The sequence below is a fragment of the Pteronotus mesoamericanus genome, unplaced genomic scaffold (assembly GCF_021234165.1).
Source record: "Pteronotus mesoamericanus isolate MK-2021 breed Mesoamerican mustached bat unplaced genomic scaffold, CSHL_Meso_final contig_20, whole genome shotgun sequence".
In the NCBI taxonomy this organism is placed as follows: domain Eukaryota; kingdom Metazoa; phylum Chordata; class Mammalia; order Chiroptera; family Mormoopidae; genus Pteronotus; species Pteronotus mesoamericanus.
In genome coordinates, this window is record NW_026555085.1 from 34,389,391 (window position 1) to 34,415,685 (window position 26,295).

General features: G+C 37.9%; 1 protein-coding gene across 44 annotated transcripts in view; it reads left to right on the forward strand.

Moving 5' to 3' along the window:
* The window catches only part of LOC129067570 (regulating synaptic membrane exocytosis protein 1), a 197,200-nt gene extending 173,590 nt beyond the window's left edge, over nt 1-23,610 (forward strand). For all 44 annotated transcript variants that reach the window (XM_054569582.1, XM_054569573.1, XM_054569583.1 and 41 more), the window contains 5 exons: nt 14,244-14,382; nt 15,955-16,067; nt 18,908-19,009; nt 19,588-19,727; nt 21,063-23,610. In XM_054569582.1, the coding sequence (XP_054425557.1) occupies nt 14,244-14,382; nt 15,955-16,067; nt 18,908-19,009; nt 19,588-19,727; nt 21,063-21,281 (713 nt within the window). In that variant the 3' untranslated portion in view covers nt 21,282-23,610. The remainder of the gene's footprint in view (nt 1-14,243; nt 14,383-15,954; nt 16,068-18,907; nt 19,010-19,587; nt 19,728-21,062) is intronic.
* Nucleotides 23,611-26,295: the final 2,685 nt, after the last annotated feature.

Consider the following 26,295-nt stretch of genomic DNA (forward strand, 5'->3'; position numbering starts at 1 on the left):
CCAGACATCCTGGTTCCAGAGCTGGCCCTCAAACTGCTTTCAGTCCACGCGGCACAGGGAGTATTAGGCTGCCTTTTTTAATTGGATAGGAGGAAAGATTTCATAAATAGTAATATCTTGAGATTAAACAAAAATTTTAAAAAGAAAGTATGAAACATACCATAAAACATTTGCTGCTTTCTAGGTTTCAGCCTGAAGTATTGTTTTATTTTTACAGTCAAGATGGAAAATTGTAAGGAGATATTCTAGGTTTCTATGCTTAGTAAATGAAGTCCAGCTTTATTTAAAATATTAATTTAAACCCAAAACAAGAGTAAATAAAACAGATTTGATCTAAATGTGATATATTATTCCTAGGAAATAAATCTGAGGCCTTATTTTTTGAACATCAAGAGTCATTAATAATTTACTTAGCTATATTCATCTAATACTTCACACCACTTTTTAATAAAGGCGACCTGAAACAAGTCCTAGCATTTGGGACTTAATCTTATCCTCAGACTGTATCATAGGTGATTATTTATCTGTAGGTGCTTTAAATTACATTTATATCATCACATTTATTAAATAAGATGACTTTGAAATAACAGTATCTTACTCTCTACATGTATTTGCTTGAACTGACATAAAAAAAAGAAAGAAATGAAAACAAAAAACATCACGGACTGAATGGATGGGCAACAGAAATTTATACTTATATTCTCAGAGCCTGGGAGGCTAGAAGTCCAAGATGGAGACATGGGCGGGTTTGGTTTCTTCTGAGGTCTCATCCCGGGCTTGCAGATGGCTGCCCTCTTGCTGCCTCCTGAGTGGTGGTCTTTCTGTGTGTCCTCATGTCCTCTTCTTGTAAGGACTCCAGTTAGATACCATCAGGGCTTCCCCAGCAGCCTTACTGTAACGTAATCATCTCTTTAAAGGTCCTATCTCCAAATATCTATGTTCTGAGGTACTAGGGGTTAAGACTTCAACCTACGAATTTGGGGGAACAAAATTCAGTCCATAACATGGACCTTCTTGGAAACATTGAGCCTGTAACATTAAACTATTTGCAGCAGTGAGCAGTTCAGCATTTGAATGCCCCCCCCTTTCCTTTTACTTTAATCAAAATAGGTTGCAGCACAGGTGGTATGTTTCAGTGAGCATAAACCTCTTTACTTAAATTTTTTTGGCAGCCTTGTTAAGTTTAACATGCAAATTATTTAAAAGACCATCTTGAACTTGCTATTGCTTACATTTTCATGAGCTGGGCAAGAGGAAAATTGATGTCATATTAACAAATGTTTTGCTGAAGAGATCAACTGTGATTGAGTTAACTAAACAGATATGACAGGCAGGTATTACAACCAGCCATAACACTACCAGGCTTCTTACCAGAGAAGAACTGTTAGCCGCAGAAGGGCTGAAAACAGGAAAAGTCAGTGTTCAGCGCAGATGAATCTATTTTCTAAAGCTGCATCTATAGAGAACTTAAGTTCTTGGTAGCAAAACATTTTGCCTCTTCGGTGTTATGGGAGAGGATTACTGCATCACTGGAAAAGGTTTGAAGTATTCTGAACATATCATCAAAGGAATTTATTCCATCCATCTCAGAAATATTCTGGATGATACTATTTTTAGCTTCTTGACTACTATACGTCTTTTATTATAAATCTCTTTGGCAAACAGGAAGAGGAAAGGGCCACTGTAGACATATCGGCTTGTGGGATTAATCTGGAGAATAAATAAGGGAAAACTGTAGAAGTCAAAGAACCATCATGCAGTTTTCTAAAAATAACCTTTAGACCTGTGAAATTTTTACAAGTTGTACTCTTTTGGCTAAGCATGAAATCTATTCAAAAACCTTGGCACAATGCAAAAGGAGCACTTTTGTTTGTTTATTTAAAAATATTGTAGCACTATGAGAACAGACGAGCTAATAAAAATTTCCAACTATGCGGTTACTACAACACTAAAAGCGTCTGACGTCAACAAAGAACAAATGGATGTTTTCCCTTAAAGAATGATTATTAGAGATTTACAACAATATTACTGTATCATATTACATACACCACAAATGATACACAACTTTATCTGGATAATATTGACCAAGCAGACCAAGACCATGAGATCATTACTAGATTAACAGTCATACAAAAGCCACCCAGATGATGTGTAGTGGTGCACCTTGAGAGCATCGGACAGATCTCTGTGTGGCCCAGCCTTGCTTACTTTTCTAGCTTCCAGGCCTTGCTTTCTTTACTCACCTTTCACTTAACTCTGGTCCTGCCATTACCACAAGGGGCCTGGCTGTGTTTCATCTCAGGACCTTTAAGCATGCTGCTCTCTTGGCCTAAAATACAAATCCCCCTTCACCATCTGCATCGAGTTAAAATTCCCTTTGAAAAACCCTAGGATACCAATCCATAGTTTCTCAGTAAGTTTAATACTATTAGTTTGACTAGATTGCTGCTGCTTTGTTTGAACACTAGATAAAATACTTGGTTTGTTCTCTTAGGCAGCCTATTTTCGAAATCACCATAAACACCAGATTTATCTTTAGAAACCGAAACAAAGTAAAGGAAGAGATTTGCATTTCTCACCTCCTGATCGCGCCAGGTTCACACTCAGTCAGTGGCCTGGCAAGCTGCAGACTCAGTGTAAATTATCCTCTCTCTTCCTTTCTCTTCCTCACTCCATATTATTGAATTTACATACAATAAATACCTAAAGCTAAATACATATAAAATAAATCCTCTGTGTTGTGCTACAGTGATTCGCAACTGAACTTGTACTTAGTTTCTCCTGCCAGGCCGTGACATGGTTGGCCCAGGGCCTCATTCGTTCCTACACTCACATACACAGCACAGTGCCCAAAGCAGCCAGATAGTTCATTAAATAGGTACTATATGTGAGGAGTGAATGAACAAAACATTTCATATTAACCACACTTTGTAAAAATAACTGAATTTTGTCAGTGTACATATAAAAAAATTGCATCACTGATCTCCGTTGTTACTTTCAGGGTAACCAAAAGGTTGAGCTTACTCTATAGTTTTTCTTTGTGAGTTAATAGGTCATTATTGCGTTTCTCTTTTGGACCCAAATTGTTTAATCAATGAAGTGATTTTTTTTACTGATTATTTTTTTCAATAATTGATGGAATTGACTCCATTTGGCCTTACAGACTACAGACTTTGCTTGGTTGAAAGGTGATTTATTGTGGAAAACAATATGGAGTATCCTCAAAAACTTAAAAGTGTAACTCCTTTTTTACCCAGCAATTCCACTTCTGGGAATATATCCTAAGGATACAGAAACAGCAATGCAAAAAAATATATGTACAACTATGTTCATAGCAGCATTATGATAGCCAAGATCTAGAAAAAACCTAAGTGCCCATCAGTAGATGAGTGGATACAAAAGCTGTGACACATTAACACAATGAAATACCATGCAGCAGTAAAAAAAGAAGGGAATCTTACCTTTTACAACAGCATGGATGGACCTGGACACTACCATGCTAAGTGAAATAAGCCAGTCAGTGAAAGACAAACAGTACACGATCTCACTTATATGTAGAATCTAATGAACATAATAAACTAATGGACAGAATAAAAACAGAAGCATAAATACATAGAATTGACTGGCAATATCCAGAGGGACAAGGGGAGACTTGAAAGGTGGTGAAGGGATTAACCCAAGGACATTCACACATGACCCATGGACATGAACGATGATACGGGGATTGACTTAGGGAAGGGAGAAAGTGGGGCTGGTCGGAGGTGGGGAAGGGGAGAGAACGCAGGAAGGACTATAATTGCATAAGCAATTATTTAAAATGATAAAAAAGAAAGTCGATTTATGGGACATTCTTTACCTCTTGAACCAATAATAGTAGACCTAAAAGTGTGGTGTTTCTCCTGTGCATTTAATCGTTCCTATCTGCATGGAAACAAGCTCTAATACTGTAGCGCGCATCTTTTAAAAATAACCTCCTCTAACCCTATGTGACTTTCCAAATGCTATCTCTTCATCACAACAAACTTTTTCAAAATAGTCATAGGAAGTGTTCCTACTTACTCATCTCTCATCCTCTCTTCCAAGTGTTCCTTCTAGGCTCCCACTCCTGCTACTACACTGTCAGCACTCCTATGTCTGCTCCTTACTAAAACTCTGATTAGTAATCAACATTTTTTTACCTCTCGAAACACTTGATTCTTTTGATTTCTGCACCATGACACACACCTTAAAAGGTCTTTGTACACTTCTTACCAGTCTTGATATTCTTCTGGACCTCTGACTATGGAACTATCCTAGGCTGCATTCTGCTTATTTTTTTTTATCAATCTCTCTACCTCCTCCCTATTATATTTAGTACCACAGATTTTAATTCCACCTGCATGCCAATATATCCTGTTTCTGTCTACCTACCTGTTTCTGGCGCTGACCTATCCCTCGTGGTTCTGCATCATGCATGGCTATTTAGGAAGCACCTCAAACGTCCAAAAGAGAACTCATAATATCCGCCACCAACAAAGAGTTCCCTTTTCAGCATCTGATACTATGATTCAACTAGTTATCCTAACTAAAACCCTAAAAGTTACTGATTTCTTCTATTTTTTGGAACCACTTCTACTTCTAAACAGAGCAAGTACTGTAAGCTCCTCTTCAAAATGTAATCAATGCCCACCCTCCTCCCTTTTCTCCACTGCTACTTCCGTAACCTAAGCCACTATCTATCTCTTCTCAGGTAGGAAGGTAGCTTTCCAAATCTTCCCCCTGCTTTCACTTCTAGTTCCTAACATTCATTCTCCACGCGGTAGCTAGAGGAGTCCTTCAAAAATGTAGATCGGATCATGACCCTTCCCATGGGTTCCCGTCACACTCAGTGCAAAATCAAGGCTGCTTACCAGCAGGTCCTGTACGACCCGGTGCTTGAACCTCCTTCCACTCCGTTTTCCCCTTGCCCACCTTCCATCACCCTTTCATAGCTTCCTTAGAAAGGCCAGGGAAGGACAGCCACTCCTCAGGGTCTTGCACTTGCTGCTTCTGCCTGGAACATCCTTCCCTTCAGATTTTTGAATGGCTGGCTCCTTTTTTACGTTCTCAGAAGTGGCCTTCTCTGCCCAGCTGATCAAGAGTAACTCACTGCACTGAGACAGTCTCTTCAGATTTATTTTTTTTATGTCGATTACAATATCTAAAATTATCACGTTAACTCACTTGCTTTAGTTGTTCGTTATATATGTGCAATCCTGTCTTATTACTGCTGTAGCTGCAACACCTAGAATGAGCCTATAGATTATAGGTACTTGGTGCTTAATGAGAATTTACAGAATGAATTAATAAGTCAGCAGGGTATTCCTAAATATAACATACATCTCTAATTATGAAAAGAGTGTAAGTTCATATGTAAATATTAACTTTGGAATATTCTGTAAGAGAAAGTTTGCCCCCAAATATTGTGGATTTTACTAAATTTTACGTTTGTGAACATAGAAAATTAAAATATACTAATTTTCTAATTATTTTGTTATTTGTATATACTTGGGACAACATTTTAAGTCAAAGTTTTCATGTAATAAATAGAATTCATGTTTTTAATCAGGTAAATGATTCTTTAATGGATCCAAAAAACTATTAAATAACAGTATCACTGTTAATAAGCATAATAGCATTTCCTATTAGTTAATGGCTTAATGTAATAATATTTTCAAAAATAATGCATGTATGTAACACATTTATGCTATATTGCAGCGTGTGCAGAGAAATAGTGACAGTGATTATATATGTTTGTACTTGTATAGAATATATGTGATTTTAACAAAGTTTTCAAATGAACTTATAAGCCCATATGAGAACATATACATGAAAATATCTTTGTGGCTAAACTATTGTTATATCTGTAAAATAAATAAGATGAGGTTTTATGTTTTCCTAAACTGTGATATAATGGAATGATCACAAGACTGAGATTTCAGAAAATCAGATTTCTAATGCAGCTTATGGTCCTAACTAAAGTGATGTTGAGCAGGTCATTACATTTACTAGAATGTAAGCTCCATTTGGGCAGGGATTTTTGTCTCATGTGTTCATTGCTGTGTCAACAGCATCTAGAAAAGGCTGGGCCCAGTGTTAGTGCTGAACAAAGATCTGCTCATGAATTGTGTTTCACCAAATTGAGTTCCTCATCTACAAAACAGTGTTCCTTCCAACCCTTTCATTCTAAGTAATATTAGAGCCCTTATGAATTCAACTGAGACAGATTTATAGCTGGAACTATTTGCTCAGCATTGACCTGGGCATTTATAAAATTGTTTAGTCCATTAAGCTCATTGCATTGACTATTAACATGAATAAGGTAAAAGGTAAATTAGTCCATGTTTGCCATCTTCAGAAGGACAAAAACAAAAACTTTAAAGTTAAAAATTTATAATTAAAATTCAAAAAATTAAGTGCAGGCTGACAGAGATCAGAGGGAAGGGTGAGGATAAGAGGAAAGAAGAGGAAGGGCCTAGTCACAAAACATGTCCATGGACATGGACAACCGTGTGGGGATTGACTATGGGAGCAGAGGTAGGCGGGGCAGGAGAGAGTAACCAGGGAAAATTGGGACAACTGTACTAGAACAACAATTTTTAAAAAGTATAAAAGGAAGTCCAGTAACCAACCTCTTGAATGATGTTTTTTTTTAAAAAGTATGTAGCATTTATATTTTAGAAGCTATGAAGGTTTAAAACTGCTCTAAAAACTTGGGGACACCCTATAGATGTACCCTTCTTTAAGGAAACTTGATATTCTAATTTTTTAAAAAAGTAATAGATTCTTCATTTTGTAAAAATATTTTTATTTTTCTTTTTTCATTCTTAAATCATGTTTATTCTATTATAGTTGTCTCAATTTTTCCCCATCTGCCACCCCTCCCCCTTCTCCCACAGTCAGTTCGCATATTGTCCATGTCCATGGGTCATTCATACATGTTCTTTGTTTAATCCCTTCTCCTTTCCACCGAAGTCCTCCTTCCCCTTCCCCTCTGGTTACTTTCAGTCTGCTCCATGTTTCCTTGCCTGTAGTATATTTTGTTCATTAGTTTATCTTGTTGAATAGAGTCCACTTATAGGTGAGATCATATGGTATTTTTCTTTCACCGACTGGCTTATTTCACTTAGCATAATATCCTCCAGTTCCATCTGTGTTGTCGCAAAAGGTAGGAGTTCCTTCTTTCTTCTTTTTTCTTAAATGCAGATTGATTTTATTTATTTTTTTAATGTCAAGGTCCATTATAAAATATTTAAAAAATTAAATCCATTATAAAGTCTCAGCAATTAAAACACCATGACACCAGCACGGAAATAATCAAGTAGATCAGTGAAATAAAATGAGCATTCTAGAAGCAAATGTATATATCTGTCCAACAATGTAATATATGATTAAATTAATATTTCAAATCAAAGAGGAAAATAAGGTTTATTCAACACATAATGTGTATGGACCACTATTACTTGAAATAGAACAAATATAGAGCCCTATTTCACACATTATGCAAAAAATATTCAGGTGAGTTAAAAATCAATATGTAAAATCTAAGGAGCTTTCAGAGAAAATACAAAGTAATGTTTTTCGTACCCTGAAGTAACATATTCAAACCTAGAAGCTATAAAGTAAAATATTGACAATATGACTATATTCAACATTTAAGACTATATAATAATATACATATAAAAGAGTTAAAGGACAAGCAATAGAATAGGAAAGTATTTGCAACACATTTAGAAAAAGGTTAATAGTTTTTTTTTTTCTTTTTAGGGAAAAAATTCTATAAACATTTAATCAAAAAATGGATAAAGAATACCAAAAAGTCATTTAAAGCTTTTTAAAAATAATAGAAATAGGCAGAAATATACAAAAACAAGTTTAGTTTCAACAAATAATAAACAAAATAACATCATTGTCACAATCAGATTAATAAGTATTATAAATAGTGGTAATATCAAGTATTGGTGACTGTGAAAGGAACTGGGTATTCATAGACTCTTTTCTTCATCTTCTTAAAGCAGTACCTTTAGCATATTTTGCAATGCTGATTAGGTGGAGATGTATACTTTTAGCCTTCTTTTGTCAGGGAACCTCATTATTGCACCTTCCATCTTAATTGAGAGCCTTGCTGAGTAGAGCAGTCTTGGCTGCAGGCCTTTGCTTTTCATGACTTGGAATATTTCTTGCCATTCCCTTCTGTAATGTTTCTGTTGAGAAGTCAGCTGCTAGCCATACTGGAAATCCCTTATATGTTACTACCTCTTTCTCCCTTGCTTCCTTTTCCTATTTCTCTGTCTGTCTTTGGTATTTTCCATTTCAATGACGATGTGTCTTGGAGTGGGCCTCATTGGGTTCCTCTTGAATGGGACCCTCTGTGCTTCCCGGACTTGTGTGACTTCTCTCCTCCAACTAGGGAAGTTTTCCATCATTACTTTTTCAAACAGGTTCTCTATGCCTTTCTCCTCTACTTCTCCTTCTAGTATTCCTATTAAATGGATAATATTACATTTCAGGTTGTCCTGCATTTCCCTCAACACTTCTTCATTCTTTTTGAGTCTTTTTTCATTTTCTTACTCTTTCTGGGAGCTTTTTTCTACCTTGTCCTCCAGTCCACTGATTCGATCATCTGCTTCATCTAGCGTGCTTTTGATTCCTTCTACTGTGTTCTTCAATTCAGATGTCGTATTCTTCATTTCCTCTTGTTTCTCATTGATAGTTTCTATGTCCTTTTTCATGCTGATATAGCTTACAGTAAGTTCCTCGTAATTTCCCTGTAGATTTTGGTAATTCTCTCTGAGCTCACGGAGCTCATTGAGCTTCCTTAGAATTGTTGTTTTGAACTCAGTATCTGATAGTTTACTTGCCTCTCTTTCATTTAGTTCTCATTCTGGGGATTCCTCCTTTCCCTTCGATATGGGGGGTGTTTCTTTGTCTTCCCATTATTCATGAGACTCTTCTTTTTTGCTTCTGCTTCTTAAATTGATCTGTCTTGATTTTCTGATTTTGTGGTATGAACTTCTGTGGTAGGAGACCGCTGGTTTGTTTTTTTTTTCTTTTTGGATCTGCCTCTGATGATGTCAGATGTTGACCCTATGTGGCCTTAGGCAGTCTGTTTGAGACTTCCAGGAATCTATTGCCTGTGGATGTCTCCTTCAGCTGTTAATCTAGTCACTCTGCACTCAGCAGTCAGGCTTAGAGATACCACAGGGCAGGGTGGAATCCTACCTGAGGGGGCGGGGCTATTGTGTCCTCTGATGCAGCTGCCACTCAGGGGGTGTGTTCTGCCTGAGCCAGCTGGCTGCTGTCACATGGGGGAGGAGTGAGCACCAGAATACCGCCAGCTACTCTCTCCATTCTCTCCCCAAAGCCTCCTTCCCCAGTCTCTCCTCAGGCGTCTCTAGCCCACTCTGCCCCTGACTTTGCCAAAGCCCAGGATAAGTGTCTGCAAATAAAAACTTATGCGTTGGCCCTTTCAATGGCTCTTTGCGTCTCTAGCCGCCTGTCTCTGGCAGAGAGTAACCCTGCTGCTTTTCGCAGCTGGCTGTTATCTGTGTACTTTTTGGGCTCTGGTGCTGTAGGCTGGAGATCCCTGCTTGTGGTTTAGACCCCGCTCTTCTCAGGGGGATCCAACTGGGCATTTTAGTATTTGCCCGGTGCTGCCACCCATGAGCACCCTACTCGCCTTCTCAAGTCTCTACCACACTCCTTACCAGTTAGATTACACTAAAGCTGATTCTTCTGTCTGTCCGAAGTTATAAGGCTCCTCTCTCGCTATTGTTCAGTTTTTTTCCAGGTGATTTCTCCACAATTTAATTGTAATTCCAGGTTGGTCCTGGGAGGAGGTCAGTGTGACTTCCACTCACTCCTCCACCATCTTGATTCTCCTAGATTCTTCGTTTTTAAATTTTCTCTTTTCATTAACTGAACAAACATGTAATGGGTGACAACTATGTGAAACCTGTGCTGGGAATTACACATAAATCAGCTCTTGACAGCCAGCCTCCCCTGTCCCGGGACTGCCAGGTGTACACAGAGCCCTGAGATCTCTGGCAACAGAGCCTCTTGGCCAGAGTCAACATCAACATCAGAAAGATTGCAGAAGAAACCTGGAGGGCTGTGTGCTACTGACAAAGCAAAGCCCCCTCTTGACCACCATTTCGGCGTCCACACTGCACCCCCCAAGACTCCTTCCTCAGCCGGGGTAGCTCCCCTGTGGCTTCTGTACTTCCTCCATACCAGTGTTTAATGAGATTCTGATTCCTTTTCAATAAACCCATTGCTGCTCTTACCCTGTGACTCTCTATCCCCCTTATCCTGCCTTTTTCCATAGCACTTACTACCAGTCATATTATTTGTTTATTTGTTCATTGTGTTTCTTGTATACACACACCCACTAGAATGTAATCTCCAGGATAGCGAGAAATTTGTTATTTATCAGCACATCCCCAGCACCTAAAACAGTGTGTGACACACATTAGGGTCTTAATAAGTATTTGTTGCCTAAATGGATGGATGGATAAAAAACTGAATGAATGAACACTCTAACCTGAATCTCCTTACCACTGATTCTCTTACCTGCTTCTCCTCCAGTTTCCACCATCACCTCATCATTTAGATTTAAAATTTGCCCACATTTTTTCTAGCCATGATCCTCAAAGAATTTGATGTTCCACCCTGCCTTTATTGCCTTACCCTGCCTTGGATAAATATCTGGCACAATTCTTCTTGGCTCACATCAATCATAAACCCTTGATGCTTGGCCCTACCTCTCAAACGGGATCTAACCAATATGTGGGCATGAAGGACCTGCTGCTCTGCCACAGCGACTTCATAAAGGACCTACATCCAAGAAGGAGGCACAGTAGATCAATAAATATATGCGAGGTCTGTCCAGAAGGTATCCGACTGTGTAATATGAAAAATAGAGACATTTATTGGAAGAAGATACAAGATACAAGAAACATTGTATTTGGGACAATGACACCTCAGTCCCCTACAAAGTAGGCACCTTGGGACCTCACACAGTTCTTCCAGTCACCATCAGTTGCCCCATCGTATTTTCCTGAGCCTTCTTGACAGTCTGAAATCTTTTCCCTTTCAAAGGTGATTTTAGTTTTGGGGAAAGCCACAAGTTTCAGGGTGCCAAATTTGGGCTATAGGGGGCAAGTCACTTGGGTGATTTGATATTTTACCAAAAATCTCTGTATGAGAGGTGATATATGAGCCGGTGCTTTGTCATGATAAGGCTGCCAATCACCAGTTGCCCATAGCTGCAGGCTTCTGAATCATCCCAATAATTTCCGCAAAGGAATGTTCAAGCTTAGCTCAAAATTTGATGCATATTTGTTGCTCTACTTGCTCAGTCATTTTGGATCTGACAGCTGCACAGCACACATGCTCATTCAATGGTATCTACTGCCCCCACTGACTAGTACAGTGAAGTTGTCATTGTTCACACATGTACATTCCAGGGTTGCATCTCCTTGGCTGCCAGGTTACATCAATGTCACAAACCATTCTCATTATATTAACCATGGCTGGACTTTTTGCCGACAGACCTCATATGTACCAAAAATTAACAGCCCTCGGAATGGCCAGAAATGAAGCGCCTGCCTTCAGTAAGTGTATACATTCTACATTGACAAGACAGATGGGCAAGACAAGGAGCAGAAAGGGAAAATGTAGAAAATTCCTTTTCCTTCTGTGGGTAAATGGGTACATCTATATGAATGTTGGTGGGAGGGCAAATTGCTACTATCTAAAGGACAACTTAGAAATAGCTATTAAAACTAAACAGATCCCTACTCTTCCACTAGAATTTCAACTTCTCAAAATTTATAAAAACTCTCCTTTAACAACTGAAAACATCCCAAATGCTCATTAGTGAGGAGATGATTTCATTATGATGCCTTATAACCATACAATGGAACAGTGCAATCATTAAAAAGAATAAACATGGACATGTTCGTATTATAATTATATTAAATGGAATGGAGGAAACTGCACACTAGTATCTGTGCTGTGATCCTGTTACCGAATTTACACCGCTGTTCTATATACTAGGGATAACGGTATGCGATATTGACGTGTCCCGTCCTCCTAGAAATAAGTTCTAACTGGGGAAACAGACAACACAAAAACAGAGGTTTAATGGCAGCTGGAGCAATACTCTGAAGAAATATAAAGCATGGTGAAGGGATAAAGATTGATAAGGACTGGGAAAAGCCTCTCTGAGGAGGTGGCACTGGAATGGAGACCTGAGTTAAATGAGGGGCGAGGCAAGAAAATGAGAAGGGACAGCCAGCAGGGACACAGGGCCTGAAGCGCATGCCTGGACTGTACAAGAACATTCAAGGGGACAGTGTGGACACCAGTGGTCACACGGGGTGGGGGGTAAAATGTAAGATCTGAGAGGAAACATGGGTCTTGTGTGGCATTTTACAGGCCGTAACAATTTTGGGTTTTCTGTTAACGCGGATGATAAGCCATCACAAGGTTTTGAGCGAAGTAGTGTCATATTCAGACTTGTGTTTTTAAGGAATCATGGCTCTTCCGTAGAGAATATTCAGTGTTGAGTCCATAGCGCATAACCAGTTATATTTTTTATTAGACAATTTACCAAAGGGTTGTAATGAACTAAAATCAGAGGAGAACATGTTGTTTTTCATATGGTTTATTTAACAATGTTTTAGGCACCTGCTTCACAGAGATTTTTTTATGAAAATTGAAAAGCTTATGTGTATATTTATATACTATATATGTAGTTTCTGTAATGAAGAGGGGCCCCCAAAAATGGAATTTATTTATAAAAAAACTGTGTATTTATTCTTACATGTTTAAACTTCAGTCACTTCAAAGTACTCGCCATTTGATGCAATACACTTATCAAGACATTTTTTCCACTGCTCAAAACAGTTTTTGAACTTGTCGATTTTAATGCCTTTAAAATGCTTTTGCCATTTTTTGTTTCACCTCTTGCACATCAGCAAAACATTCCCTTTTGAAGACTTTTTCTATCCAGGCAAACAAAAAAGTCACTCAGGTTGAGATCTGGCGAATAGGGAGGGTGGGGGATGGGGATCCTGCCATTTTTGGTCAAAAACCGCTGAACACTCAGCGCAGTGTGGGCAGGTGCGCTTGCAAATCACCCATCATGAAATGGGCAAATGTGTTGAAAGAGTCTTCAAAAAAATTCACCGAAGCCAAACGCAGCCTCTCACAGCAATGCCAGCTGGTGCACTGACACAGATGGGTTCCTAGAATGTGCACCGAGGTGGGGAACCCTCACCACAGGGGGCACACCCCCCAGAAGATAATTCTGGTTTCGGTGGGGTACCCCATCATATAGTTACATATGTAGAGCATTTTTCATATATTATTAATGATATTAAGTAATACTTTCTGAAAAATTGAAATAAAACCACAAATGCTTATAAAATGTATAGATGAAAAAGGCATGGCAGATATTAAGTCTAATAGTTTTTCTAATCTTTCGATATTGCTCTAATCAAATAAATATTTTAGAATTTCATTTCTATGCTATGAATAGAATGCTGCTTAATGCATTTCAACGGACCTCGGCGAAGCTGCTCTGAACTTAACATTTTATCAAGAAAATGATCGACCACTATCATTCACAGGGCATATAGAGTCAAAAGGCCATTAAATAAGTTTGAAGCTTTGGAATTCAGATAATACCTATTCTACCTACATAGGTAACATCTTAACTGCGATTATGTATGTTAAAGTGTTGTGAAAATCATTAAGTAAAATACTAAAGTTTCTCTTCATGAGGCTTGCTGATATGTGGCAGTACCAAAACTGGTATTTTTCATGCTTGGTTCCAAGTGCCTCTTCTCCTTGAAGGGACAGGACACGCACGTTGAGGTCTGCTCCCACGCACATTTGAAGCTTTCTTGATTAGGTTGTTCAGTATTATCTTTCCACATAGCAGTTCGGTGCCAGATCCAATTTTCCACCAAAGTTCACAGCCTCAGCAGCAATAGTGCAGTGAGCTCCTTTCGGCCCGTGGAGATTCAGGTGGCCTCTGGAACAGGAGCAAAAGCGCACTGTGGCAGAACAATTTTATTAATCAGATTATTCTCTTAGACATGATTTTTCTGAGTAAACTTTCAACTATGTGCACAATTAACTATTGTATTTGCAGAGTCAGTATTCAGGTAACTGTCTCAATAGAACTTAGAGTTTCTTTCACTCTCTTCTGCCAGAATCTGGCCACAAGAAGTTAAAAAGTACCATACAGAGAAGCACAGAAACAGGGATGGCAGCCGAAATGAGGAAGATGGTGAGGCAGCCAAGCCGAGAGTCCACCGATGGCAGCATCAACAGCTACAGCTCAGAGGGCAAGTAAGTGATGTCAGCATATCTGTGTGGCTTTAGAAGCATGGATTTGCAGTCATAGGTAAAATAACAAAGCCACCGAGGGTGGTTGTGCAGCTCCTTTATTCAGCCAGCTGGTCACAGGCACACCTCTGCACCTACCTGGTCACTCAGAATTTTCACAGGAATAACAAAATGTTGGCTTAACATAAATAAGCTGATTTCTATCATCCAGAAAAGCTCAGAAAAGTCCATTAATGGATGTTTATTGTAGATATGTCACACGTAATGGGTTCTTTCATATGGGAGACTCATTGTCTGGCCCGGTTACCAAAATCTACATTAAAATTCGGCAGTCAGGAACTAATTTCCCATATTTCTACTTTTCTCTGAACTATTTTGGGCTCTCAGTTGTAAGTCTAACACTCTCATAATAGCAACTTACATTTTCTTGTTTATAAAACATCACTAATTTTCACCTTAGGATAAAAGATCAGAATCTATCTTTCTCATTAATTTCTTTTTGTTTAAAGAGTTTTAGTTTATTCTTAAATTAACTAATTTAAAAAATATGGGTTTTTTTGCTTATGTGGTTTGTTTTTTACTGTTTCATTTAGATTTCTACACAAAACTTGAATTTTCTATGCTTGAGAATATTTTATGGTAAAACTGAACTGTTAATGAGGTGATAGATCTTATAAATTAGTAACTACTATTCTGCAGTGGGTTACTTGGGGGCTGACCATGTACAAATTCTTTATAATTTTTCATTTATTACCATTTAAATATCTCATTTACCAATCTAATATTAATCATTTATCTTACTTTACTGGAAATTTTCTATTTTGTTCAGAAAATGAAATAAAATTATGCCAAGTTAATATTTATGATATGCCTTCCCATTCTAAAACTAATAAATTTATTTATTTGATCCAATGATTTGGGATGCCTGCCCCCAAGCCTGGTCATTGTGGCCCAGGATACACCAAAAAACAAGAAGAGTATCACCCCTGCTCCGGCTTACGGCCCAGGAAACTCAGGCAGTCATGGCAGAGCAGGAAACAGACCTATTTTCATCCATTCATTTCCATTTGAACTAAATAAAAATCTCAGATAATATAAAAATGTAATTCATTTAAAAATGAATAAATTAAACATTTTATTAGTAAATAAGAATATGTACTTGCTATAATATTTATTTAAGAAATTATTAGGCATTTTTTAAGTATAGCATTAGTGTTACTCAATGTTTATGAGGACTTTTTATGACATTCATGATGTAAAAATCTACATCTTATAATTTATGTCCGTGATATATTTATGTAGGGATTATTATTTGTAAACATCTAGAAAATGTAATATATTAAAAACTATAACTAAGCTCTCCTGAGTAGACATCCGCTTTTAATCTGAGAATTTAGGTCTTTTCTCCATCAACGCTGAACCTCACTCCTATGCTTGCAGAGACAATGCAGTTGCTAAGTAACTGATCGTCTGAATAGTATTTATGATTCATGATCAGAATTCGTAGTCAAGTAGACACTAATGAAAAGAATTTTGGGAGACCTAATGTTTTGATTTTTGTCCTTTTGCTAATAGCTTAATATTTCCTGGAGTGCGACTAGGAGCAGACAGTCAGTTCAGTGATTTTCTTGATGGACTAGGGCCAGCCCAGCTTGTTGGCCGCCAAACCCTTGCCACCCCTGCAATGGGTAAGAATCATTTTTTCTACAAGAAAACTGGTATTTCCTGGTTGACAAGGTCATTGAAAGTAGCATAATAGTAATAAAAGTAAAAAGTAACATTTCAGCTAGGACGTTGTTGGTTTCAAATGACCATTCTAATCTCTAGTGTATTTTTCTAACTTGAGACATTATGCAAAGTGAATAAAGTTAGTCCTACATCTTTGAATTACCAGAAAATGCCTGTCAAGATAGGGAGTCTGCAGTGGATCCAAGTGTAGGATAAAGGGTAATATTTCACAACATGGAAAAAAGAATGGATTATTCAGTAAAGGAGGTTGGCATAAATGTTTAATTATGTAAAATAATGAAATTGCCTTCCTACTTCAAAACTTGAAAAAAGTAATATTTTGACTAAATTGTAAATAGAAATAAATGGTAGACAAAGATATTGGGAAATGCTGAAAAACACTTCGATAATATTTCTATACTCTTGGTGTGGGAAGAATTTCCAAAGGATCAAACCAGAGCCAGATAAATTGAAGATGTCTGCTAGCAAAATACACACTAAATGAAGTAAAAAGAAAGATAACGAATGGAGAAAATGAGTTGTAGCATGTGCACTAGATATTTCCTAAAGAACATGAGTTCCAGTTTGAAAGGACCCATGTAGTACTCAGGAAAACTGCATGAAAACAGGTCAGTACAGAGGCACATCAATACAGCACCAGAAATTAAGAGAAAACCCTCCAGGTTTCCTAAGATAATTTTACACGAAACTATCAAAATCAGATGTTCATTGGACTCTTTAATAATAACACTGGAAGCTAGAAGACTTCTGAACATTACCTTCAAAATTCTGAATAACATTGATTTCCAACATAGAGTACAATAGCCAGCCAAATTTTCAAGTAAAAGTAAGGCTAGAATAAATAAAAACTCAGACAGGAAAGGTCTCAGAAACATTTCCCTCACACCCAGAATTGCTTAGAAAGCTACTGGATGATACACTTCCACAAAACGAATGAAGTGAACTTTAAAAATTGTGAACCAAAATGAGAAGAAGATGGGATCCAGTAAATCAATGCTTCAGCACAGAGAGAAATGATGAACAGTGGAGGAAAACCTACAGATGCAGCTGTAGCAAGCTCTCAGGTCACTTTGTCCAAATTGCAGCATGTCAGGTTTCATAAGGTTGAAATCTACAGAGTGCCTCATGGCTTGATTTTTCTGGAAGAGGTACACAACCAGGACTGAGTAAGGGGTTGAATTAGTGATATGTACATAAAAATGTAAGCAAATTCTTTCTTAAAAGATACTTATTAAGTGTAAAGAAAAGGGCAAGCTATCCAAGAAACTGGAAGTAATAATCATTGCATTCCAGTTCACTCAGCTATAAATAATGTTACATAATCATAATAATATAAATATTAATACTGGGATATTAGGGTGACAGAAAGTGTCTAGTATGTGGCAGGGTAATAAAGAGGTGAGATAGATCAAAATTAGAAGTTAGTAACAATATCTAAAACAAGAAACTAGGATAATATAAGTATAGTATTTAGAGATATAGGGGCACATGCCAAAAAGTAAAAAATAAATCAGATAAAAATCTTGAAAATTACGAAAGCAGTGACCCTTGGAAGACAGGAAGCTGGCAGAGAGAGCAGGAATCTTTTGTACTAATAAAATAGACTTATAGAAAAGTTTGACTCATTAAACTATGCGTATACGTGATCAAAACAAAAACAAAAAAGACCAAGAGACCTCCAAGAGCTGTGGTCTAAAACAGAATTATAAAACTAGTGAACAATCCAGAACCACAAAGTTGATCAACTGACCTGACACACAAGGAGAATTCACAGCTAAAAATTAGAGATGACTTACCTAACTAAAAATAACTTAGGCCTAATTACACTTAACATGTTAGGGACAAAGTATCACATCCATCAGAAAAAGAACATCTTTTTCAAAATGGGTGGAGAACATGACAAGCAAGACCTAAGAGAAGGAATACAAATTAAAAATACTTAGACATATGTTCAGCCTTCCTAATAAGCAAGGGAGTGCAAATTACAACTTTTTAACCTTCAGGTTGTCAAAAAATAGACATGTTGCCAATACCACTCTTTGTGGGTTGTAGTACTTCGGTGAGAGTGCGTAGTAGCACGGACCTACTGAGGGACATTTGCCAACATGCATGGGATTTGAATACCTGCTCAATTAGACCCAATAATTAAAAACCTGGGAATTTATGCTTGAGAAATATTGACCAAGTGTGCAAAAATTCTTTATAAAGCTATTCATGATAGTGCTGTTTATAATAGTAACAATGTAGATAACCTGCATTTTCCATCAACGGGATGTGGTTAAATAGGTAATGACGTGACTATGTAATGGTCCGTACAGTCAATACATTGAGAATATGTGCTCATAAGAGCTAGATAGATAAGAAGGAAGGGAGGAAGGATGGGAGGGAGGAAACTACTTATGACATTACTAGGATATTCACCAAAATATTAACAGTGGTTTCTGTAGATAGTAGAAATATAGATAAATTATGTTTTTATTAAGAAGTATTATATATTAGATGACATAAGGATAAGAAATCTTCAGTATTGCTGTCATTAAGCTATTTATAAAATAATATGGGACTCTATTAAGATAGCTTACTACCAGAAAAATAAAGAGAAACATTTCAAAACCTGATTTGGAGGCAGGGAGAGAAGAAGGGGCTTGGGGGTTTCTAAATATTAGTTTTTGTCAGGATCATAAAGATCGTAATTTGGAGCCTGTTATGGGTCTTTATTTTTTTTAACTGCACATAATTGCAAAGAAACGGAAACATTTTGCTTCCCATCCACTTGCAGGTGATATACAAATTGGAATGGAGGATAAAAAGGGCCAGTTAGAAGTTGAAGTTATCAGAGCACGAAGCCTCACGCAAAAACCTGGTTCCAAATCTACACCTGGTAAGGAAAGATGTTCAGAAGGGAAAATCCTACACAGGCCAAAAGCTCAAAACATTCGCTGCATTGGAATTTTATATACTCTGTTTTTTTTAATCACCTGATTGATTAAAAAGGCAGCTTTTCTGTGTCTTTGCGTCGTAAAAATGACTCTTTGCACAATTATTCTGTCAGAGAGTATTAGGAATAATATTGTCATATTAAGCAATGTTTCAATATGATTGTTTCTTAGCTTGTGCCGGTTTTTATATAGCTACAAATGCAAAAGTGAAAAAAAATTCTAATAATAAAAGGAAACAATGAGCTTTAAGATATAAACCTGAACTGTAATTCCATCTCTACCCTAAGTCAAAGTCTTACGATAACTTTGCCTACATTTATTTGAAATGAAGAAAATGTCGGTAATGGTAACATGTGGGAGTTGAGTAGAATTTATGAAGCACTGGAAATTTTAAATGATTTAAATAGTCAATGGAAAGCTTTCAATAAGCATCTCTAAATCTCCAGTAAGGAATTCTGTAATAAAAATCGATTTTACTTAAAGGACTAACTTCTTATGTGTTAATATTACCTTTGTTTAGCTCCATATGTCAAGGTGTATCTTTTGGAAAATGGAGCCTGCATAGCTAAGAAGAAGACAAGAATTGCACGAAAAACCCTTGATCCTTTGTATCAACAGTCCCTGGTTTTTGACGAAAGTCCACAGGGTAAAGTTCTTCAGGTCAGTAATAGTTCATGTAACCTTTTTACATTGTAAATCCACATTATCCATGCAAACGCTGAAGAGGTGGTCAAACAGGAAGAGAATGAAGATCAGTAGGGAGAAATGTGGTAGAACATTCTGAAATAGAAAGAATAACAAATTATACAACAAAAATAATGTATAGTGTTAAAAATATAGAGATTTAATAGAAAACAAAATTTTTACTTTCTCCCTTCTTTTCTTCCTTCTCTCTAGCCTCTCCTTTAATTTTGCCCTATTTGCCACCCTTTGTCTCTTCTTGATAAATGATGATGACGATGATGATGACGATGGTAGATAGATGATTGATAGATATCAAGGCAAATGATGCCACTAATATTTTATTGAGCATTACTATGTGCCAGACATGGGATACAAAAAGGAGGAAAAGAAAGGAAAAGAGAAGTGTACAGGGACCAGCAAATATTCAGGACTGGTTGAATGTCAGGTGCATTGTTAAGTGCATACGTGCATTGTCTCTTTTAAACATTTTACCACCATGCGCAATAAATATTATTTCCATTTGAAAGATGATGTCTATGGACCACAGAGATTAAATGCTTTGGCAGAATTACTCAGTAAATTGAAAAGGCAAGATTCACCACCCCTGCCTATAGAAAGCAGGTGAATGAGTTCAGTTGAGAACCTTTACAGATAACCAGAGGACTGGAAAATAGAAGCTGGGAGTAAGTGTAATGGAATGCTCATCTGACTCCAACAGGTATTGGCCCAGCTTGTGAGTGAGCTCACTGACTTATTAGTCATCTGATCAAATCAAAATTGTCAGACAAGTTCTCAAAAACGTCATCTTACAATTAGGTTCAACCTGTTCCTTCACTCACAAGTCCATAATATAAAAGAAATGTAATGAATATTCTCATTCTTGATACATGCTCCATTATGCATGCATTCCATTGTACACTGAGTTGGATTATTTTGCCCTCTTAGCTTACACAAATTTTTACTTTTGTCTATCACCATTCACATTGCTTACTAGAGAGTGGTTACTAAAGAAAGTGCTGAATTTATTGATAAACTTCCATATTAATTCTTAAACATGGTTTATATATTTAATACCCCTCATTGACTAGGGAAACATTATTTGCATTCCATCAAATCTAAAAGACATTGCGAAGCATCTTTTTGAGCTCCTTAATGTTAGTGTCTTCTTATCTAGTCCGCCTCCATGGTGATAGTTACATTCACTTCCTCTCCTTTACTGACTGGCCCACTTTTACAGAATAGTTGCTTTCAACTCTTCTAATGTAAAAGAGAGAGGGGTTCAAATTTTGTTGCAATTCTCTGTCTCTGCAGGTGATTGTCTGGGGAGACTATGGCAGAATGGACCATAAATGCTTTATGGGAGTGGCTCAGATCTTGTTGGAAGAACTTGACCTGTCCAGTATGGTAATCGGATGGTACAAATTGTTCCCACCCTCGTCCCTGGTGGATCCCACACTCACTCCCCTAACCCGCCGGGCTTCCCAATCATCTCTGGAAAGTTCAACTGGGCCTCCCTGCATTCGATCATAGTGAACTCATACCAGAGTCATTCCAATAAAACTCTACCTTTCAAGATAATAATTTGAACCAGATATTTCATGATCAAAAGCATTGTTGGAGACAATCAACTTGTGTTTTGCCTATAGTAGTTTTTCAATAATGTGTCCCAATTGTTGTTTCAAACCTGGCTTCGTATGACAGAACAAGGCAGTCTATGAAATTACAGTAAGAACGAATGTGCTAGTGAGAGTCACTGATGCTTCTAAAAAACAGAAGAAGAGGAAACTTCAAATTTACACACACACACACACACACACACACACACACACACACACACACACCAAATAGGACAAACTGGAAACTCTCACTCTGTGAAAGTTGTATTTTACACGTTCCTACACAGGCCATAAGCAGTGTTATTTCCCTGGTGTTTGAGAAGTTTTGTGCCTTCGTGTTTTGTTTCTTTGTGTGTTAATTTTTAGCTTTGGATTTGTTTTGTTCTGTTTTTGCTGTGTCTCTTATTTTCACTAGTTTTTAGCTGTGTCATGACAGGCCTCACGATACTGACAGAGACCCTTCCTTTCTTTTTCCAAAAGCACCAAAAAAAGGGCTGAAGCAGTCTCTGTAGCATCTGCCCAAAGTGTTCAACAACTAGACAAGATGAGGCCCATGAAGGGCTTTCATTTTATAATTCTTCAAAGTCTTATGTGTCAAACCCAGAAAACAAAATGTTACCTTCCCAAATAATCATAGACTCATTTTCTTTAATGAAGAGCACATCTGTTTGTGTTCTAAAAAATTAATTTGTGTTTTCTATAGTTTTGCATGGGAGACTTTAAAGGAAGTCAGTCAGCAACTCATGCTGAGATCCAAAACTAACTGCATAATCGTACTTTGGAAATACTCCTTGTAATGCCTTTTTCTTCCTGATATTCAAAAAAAAGTATATGCTCATGTGTGTGAACCACACTTTTGACTTCCCAAAATGGTGACTAGAAATGGATTTGAGCCTAAGACACTTTCAGCTACGCCCAGGCTTCTCAGCCATGTCTCCGTGTAGACACACCCATCTGCCCTGGAAAGAGCATGGTATGAGCTATTCAATATTCCACTGGAATTTCCAGTTGAAATATTCTGCACTAAACTAATGTTTTTATCAAATTTTATTTTACATTTCTTTGAGATTGATGCAAGCACAAAGCTTGATTTTTTAATGCAAAGTATCTTACTTTTTGGGGGGGGTGGGAACAAAACAAAGTCAAATCTCAATTTGCATTTTCTTCATCTGAGTTTTTCTTGGCCTTGAATTTCCCTTGTGACATTCTGTATATGTGTTACATACTGCAGACTCTGCAGGTGCATTGATATGTTCTCCCCTCTTTTATGAGTCATTCAACTTTTGTGATCACACAAATAGAGCAGCATGACTTGGAACTGTTCAAAGCTGCATGCACGTTTTGTAAAAAAAAATTAAAAAATGAAAAGAAACAAAAGGCTATTTAATAATGTACGTTAGTTCCATATAGGCTCGCTTGTATGTTGCATGTACTTGTACAGTTTGCTTGTTAATTACTATACTGAAATAACCAAGAAATCTAAGCCATCCATTTTTGTTATAGACATTTTGCAGGTTTTCACCAGGCTCAATCTGTGAGCCTGGGGTGAAATGTCTATAGATGGACTTTATTTTTTACCCTCTGGAAAACGTGATGTAGTATGGACCAAATTCCTTCTAATTAATATTTTGGTGTAGATTCCTACTGTGGGGCTGTAACACACGTAGACACTGTGTACACACTAGGTTTTAATCCATAGACATACTGCCTGCACCAAGTGAATTCTTTACCCTTATTTACACATGCCAGAATTACCTGTCCACCATCGCACAGGGCACAGACTGACCACTCTTCACCGTGCTGAGCAGGAAGAACTGAAGCATTGGTGCACTTCTACTAGATTCCGTTCTGTCTTAGTGGCCAACAACCAACTAATTATAATTGGGTAGTATCTTTCTATTTTTGACCACTTGTCTTAACACTTCCCTGTGCTTTTAAATGAACTTCCAACTCATGTATGTAAACATGTTTAATAAAATTTACTTTTCATGTCAGTCGGTAGCCATCTGTGTTCTATGTTTGGCCCAGATATCCACTGTGGGTTCTATGGTGCAACATCATGGGAAGGGGAGGAGGGGGTTTGTTGTCTGCTGTGGGCATTTGATGACTTGTCACTGCACTATCTATGTCTTAATCTATGGCTCGAAGGGTACTTTGCATCACGTACAAGTTTTCACTTTGTCAGCCTGTCTAAGTGAGCACATGACTATACTTCTGAAAAGTGGCATTATTAAAAAAACAATAAATCTCAGTAAGAATCAAATGAAAGGTTGTTTTTCTGCTGTTTTGTGAGTGTGCCAATTAAAGAGACAACTCTGTTGTTCATTTGCCAAGCCATTTGAAGCTACGCGACAGACCAAAATGTTGACAATGCGTCTCCCATCAGAGCATCAGGGTCTTCTGTCCATCTTTTTCTTCTGAGCCCCTGACTGACTTGTAAAAACTTGCCTTAGAGTAGGTTGACTTAACAAACCAAGCAATACATTAAATCATCTTCAATAGAACCTTAGAAAATATATCTTCATATATAGCACAGTCTCTAAAAGTGACATGTTAAAAGAGAAATTAACTTTCTTAATTTAATGTCATATTTTTCCTCTTCAATAATGTGTTCATAGATTTCATATTCATCATTTTCACAAATGGTTGGTAAGCACTAATTTCTTGCTGCCTGGTAGTAAAATAACTGTTGAGATCTATTTCATGCCTTCTAAGAGGCTTTACATTTTTATAGACCACACTGGCTTTAACTTTGTCAAGAAAAATAAATACAGCTAACTTAGTAACAAATTTGAGACAATAAAGCAATCTGAAACATGTCACTACATCAATTGTTTAAAGTTTGTTAAACATTTGCCTGAATTTTACTTTATTGAGTCAATCAGTTGTTTGGTTTATAAGACATGAAAATATCTGTTAGAGTCAACAGTTTAGGAGACTAAAATAGCTGATGAATCCAGTCGACAACACACTGTCGGAGCAGAGCGGTTTAACACACGGGCAGTAGGATAGCACAGAACGGGGGCAGGGCACTGAAATAGGAGCACTGAATACAGCTTGGGAGGTTTTTTCCAGACAGAAAGGCAGAAATCTCTCTTCAAGTCAGATAAATCTGCACTATGATTTCAGGACCTACAAGGATGAGAAGTAACTGGAGGAAAAGTGATTTTGCTAAGTCTCTTCATGGTTTCTTGCTGATCCTGACAACCTACTTTCTGGAAATCCCAGCCCGAGAGATGATCTGATTATACTTAACAAACATCATTAAGGGCTTTGTTGGGTACTAGATATTAAGTACTTGGGATATAAAATTGAAGAAAAATAAAAACAAAACCCTGTCTTAAAGGAGCACTCTACCTATTAAAAGAGATCATTACATTTTTAAAATTGCAATAACGTATTTGATTAGAGCTAGCTATGGGATCATGTTCAATTCTCATAATAGTCTTACGCATTGAGTACTCTTATGACCCCATATTTCTCATAAAAGACCTGCAGCTTGGTGAAGCTAAGCAAGAAGCCAGCTAGTGACGGAGCTAGGGTAAGAACCAAGGTCTGGGTGACTCCAGAGCCTGCCCTACAAAACGCTCAGCATCTTCCAGTTAGTGCTGACAGATGAGCTAGATCTTCAAGAACGAAGAGTCCACCAGGTGGGAAAGCCTGTGACCCAGACCATCCTCCACCCTAAGGCGACTCCTGGCCAGCACAGTCTCTCTAGCACCTGTGCTGTTACCAGGGCAGTTGCAGGAATAGGCAAGGGAAACAGGTAAACTCCTCCACCCCCTGAAACCATTGACGTCTTTCCTCTGCTCGCTCACTCCTCTATGTCCTCCTCTAACTGCAGTTACCACTGCACCATCAAACTTCTTGAGTGCATCGTACACAGCTCAGGAAGAGGATGAATAAAGGAGACAGAACAAAGTTGTCTTTAGCAAAGCCCAGACTTATCGTTTGGTCCCAAGGTAAAACTAACACTTGAGCACCCTAACCCTACTCCTTGTCCCCAGTCCCAGTGTAGCAGAGCCCCTCAGTTCTGCATTATCATGGGGTTGAACTGACAGGCCCGAGTCCCAGGCCCATGGAGCTCTTCAGTCCTCCCAGAGTCAGTCCATATGCCCTTGAAGCTATTGCTTCCCAAATAGGTTCCATGACTTTGCATTATGGACAGAGTTCATTCTCAGAGGAGGAGCTCAAAAGTCATTGGTCCCTTTCACAGTTCCTCTACCCAGCTAGCACAACCATTCTGACTACAGGAAATTCATCACTCACTCTATCACCAGCACTTAGAACAGCATGCAACACATACTAGGTGCCTCGTGAATATTTGTTGGATGGATAGATGAATAAATGAATGGGTGGGTAAATAAATGAAAAACTGAATGAACCAACACTACCAAGGGTCTCCAACCCGCAACCCCCAGGCCGCATCTGGCCTGGAATGGCTATGAAGGCAGCCCAACACAAAATCATAAATTTACTTAAGACATTATGAGAATGTTTTGTGATTACATGCAGCAATGTATTTAATGTGTGGCCCAAGACAACTCTTCTTCCAGTATGGCCCAGAGACGCCAAAAGGCTGGACACCCCTGGAACCCAAATCTCCTTACTGCTGATCCTCTTGGCTCTTTCTCCTCCAGCTGCCACCATCACCTCATCATTTAGATTTAAAGTTTACCTATGTTTTTTCTAGCCATGATCCTCAAAGAATTTGATGTTCCACCCTGCCTTTATTGCCTTACCCTGCCTTGGATAAATATCTGGCACAATTCTTCTTGGCTCACATCAGTCATAAACCCTTGGTGCTTGGCCCTACCTCTCAAACGGGATCTAACCAATATGTGGGCATGAAGGACCTGCTGCTCTGCCACAGCGACTTCATAAAGGACCTACATCTAAGAAGGAGGCACAGTCGATCAATAAATATA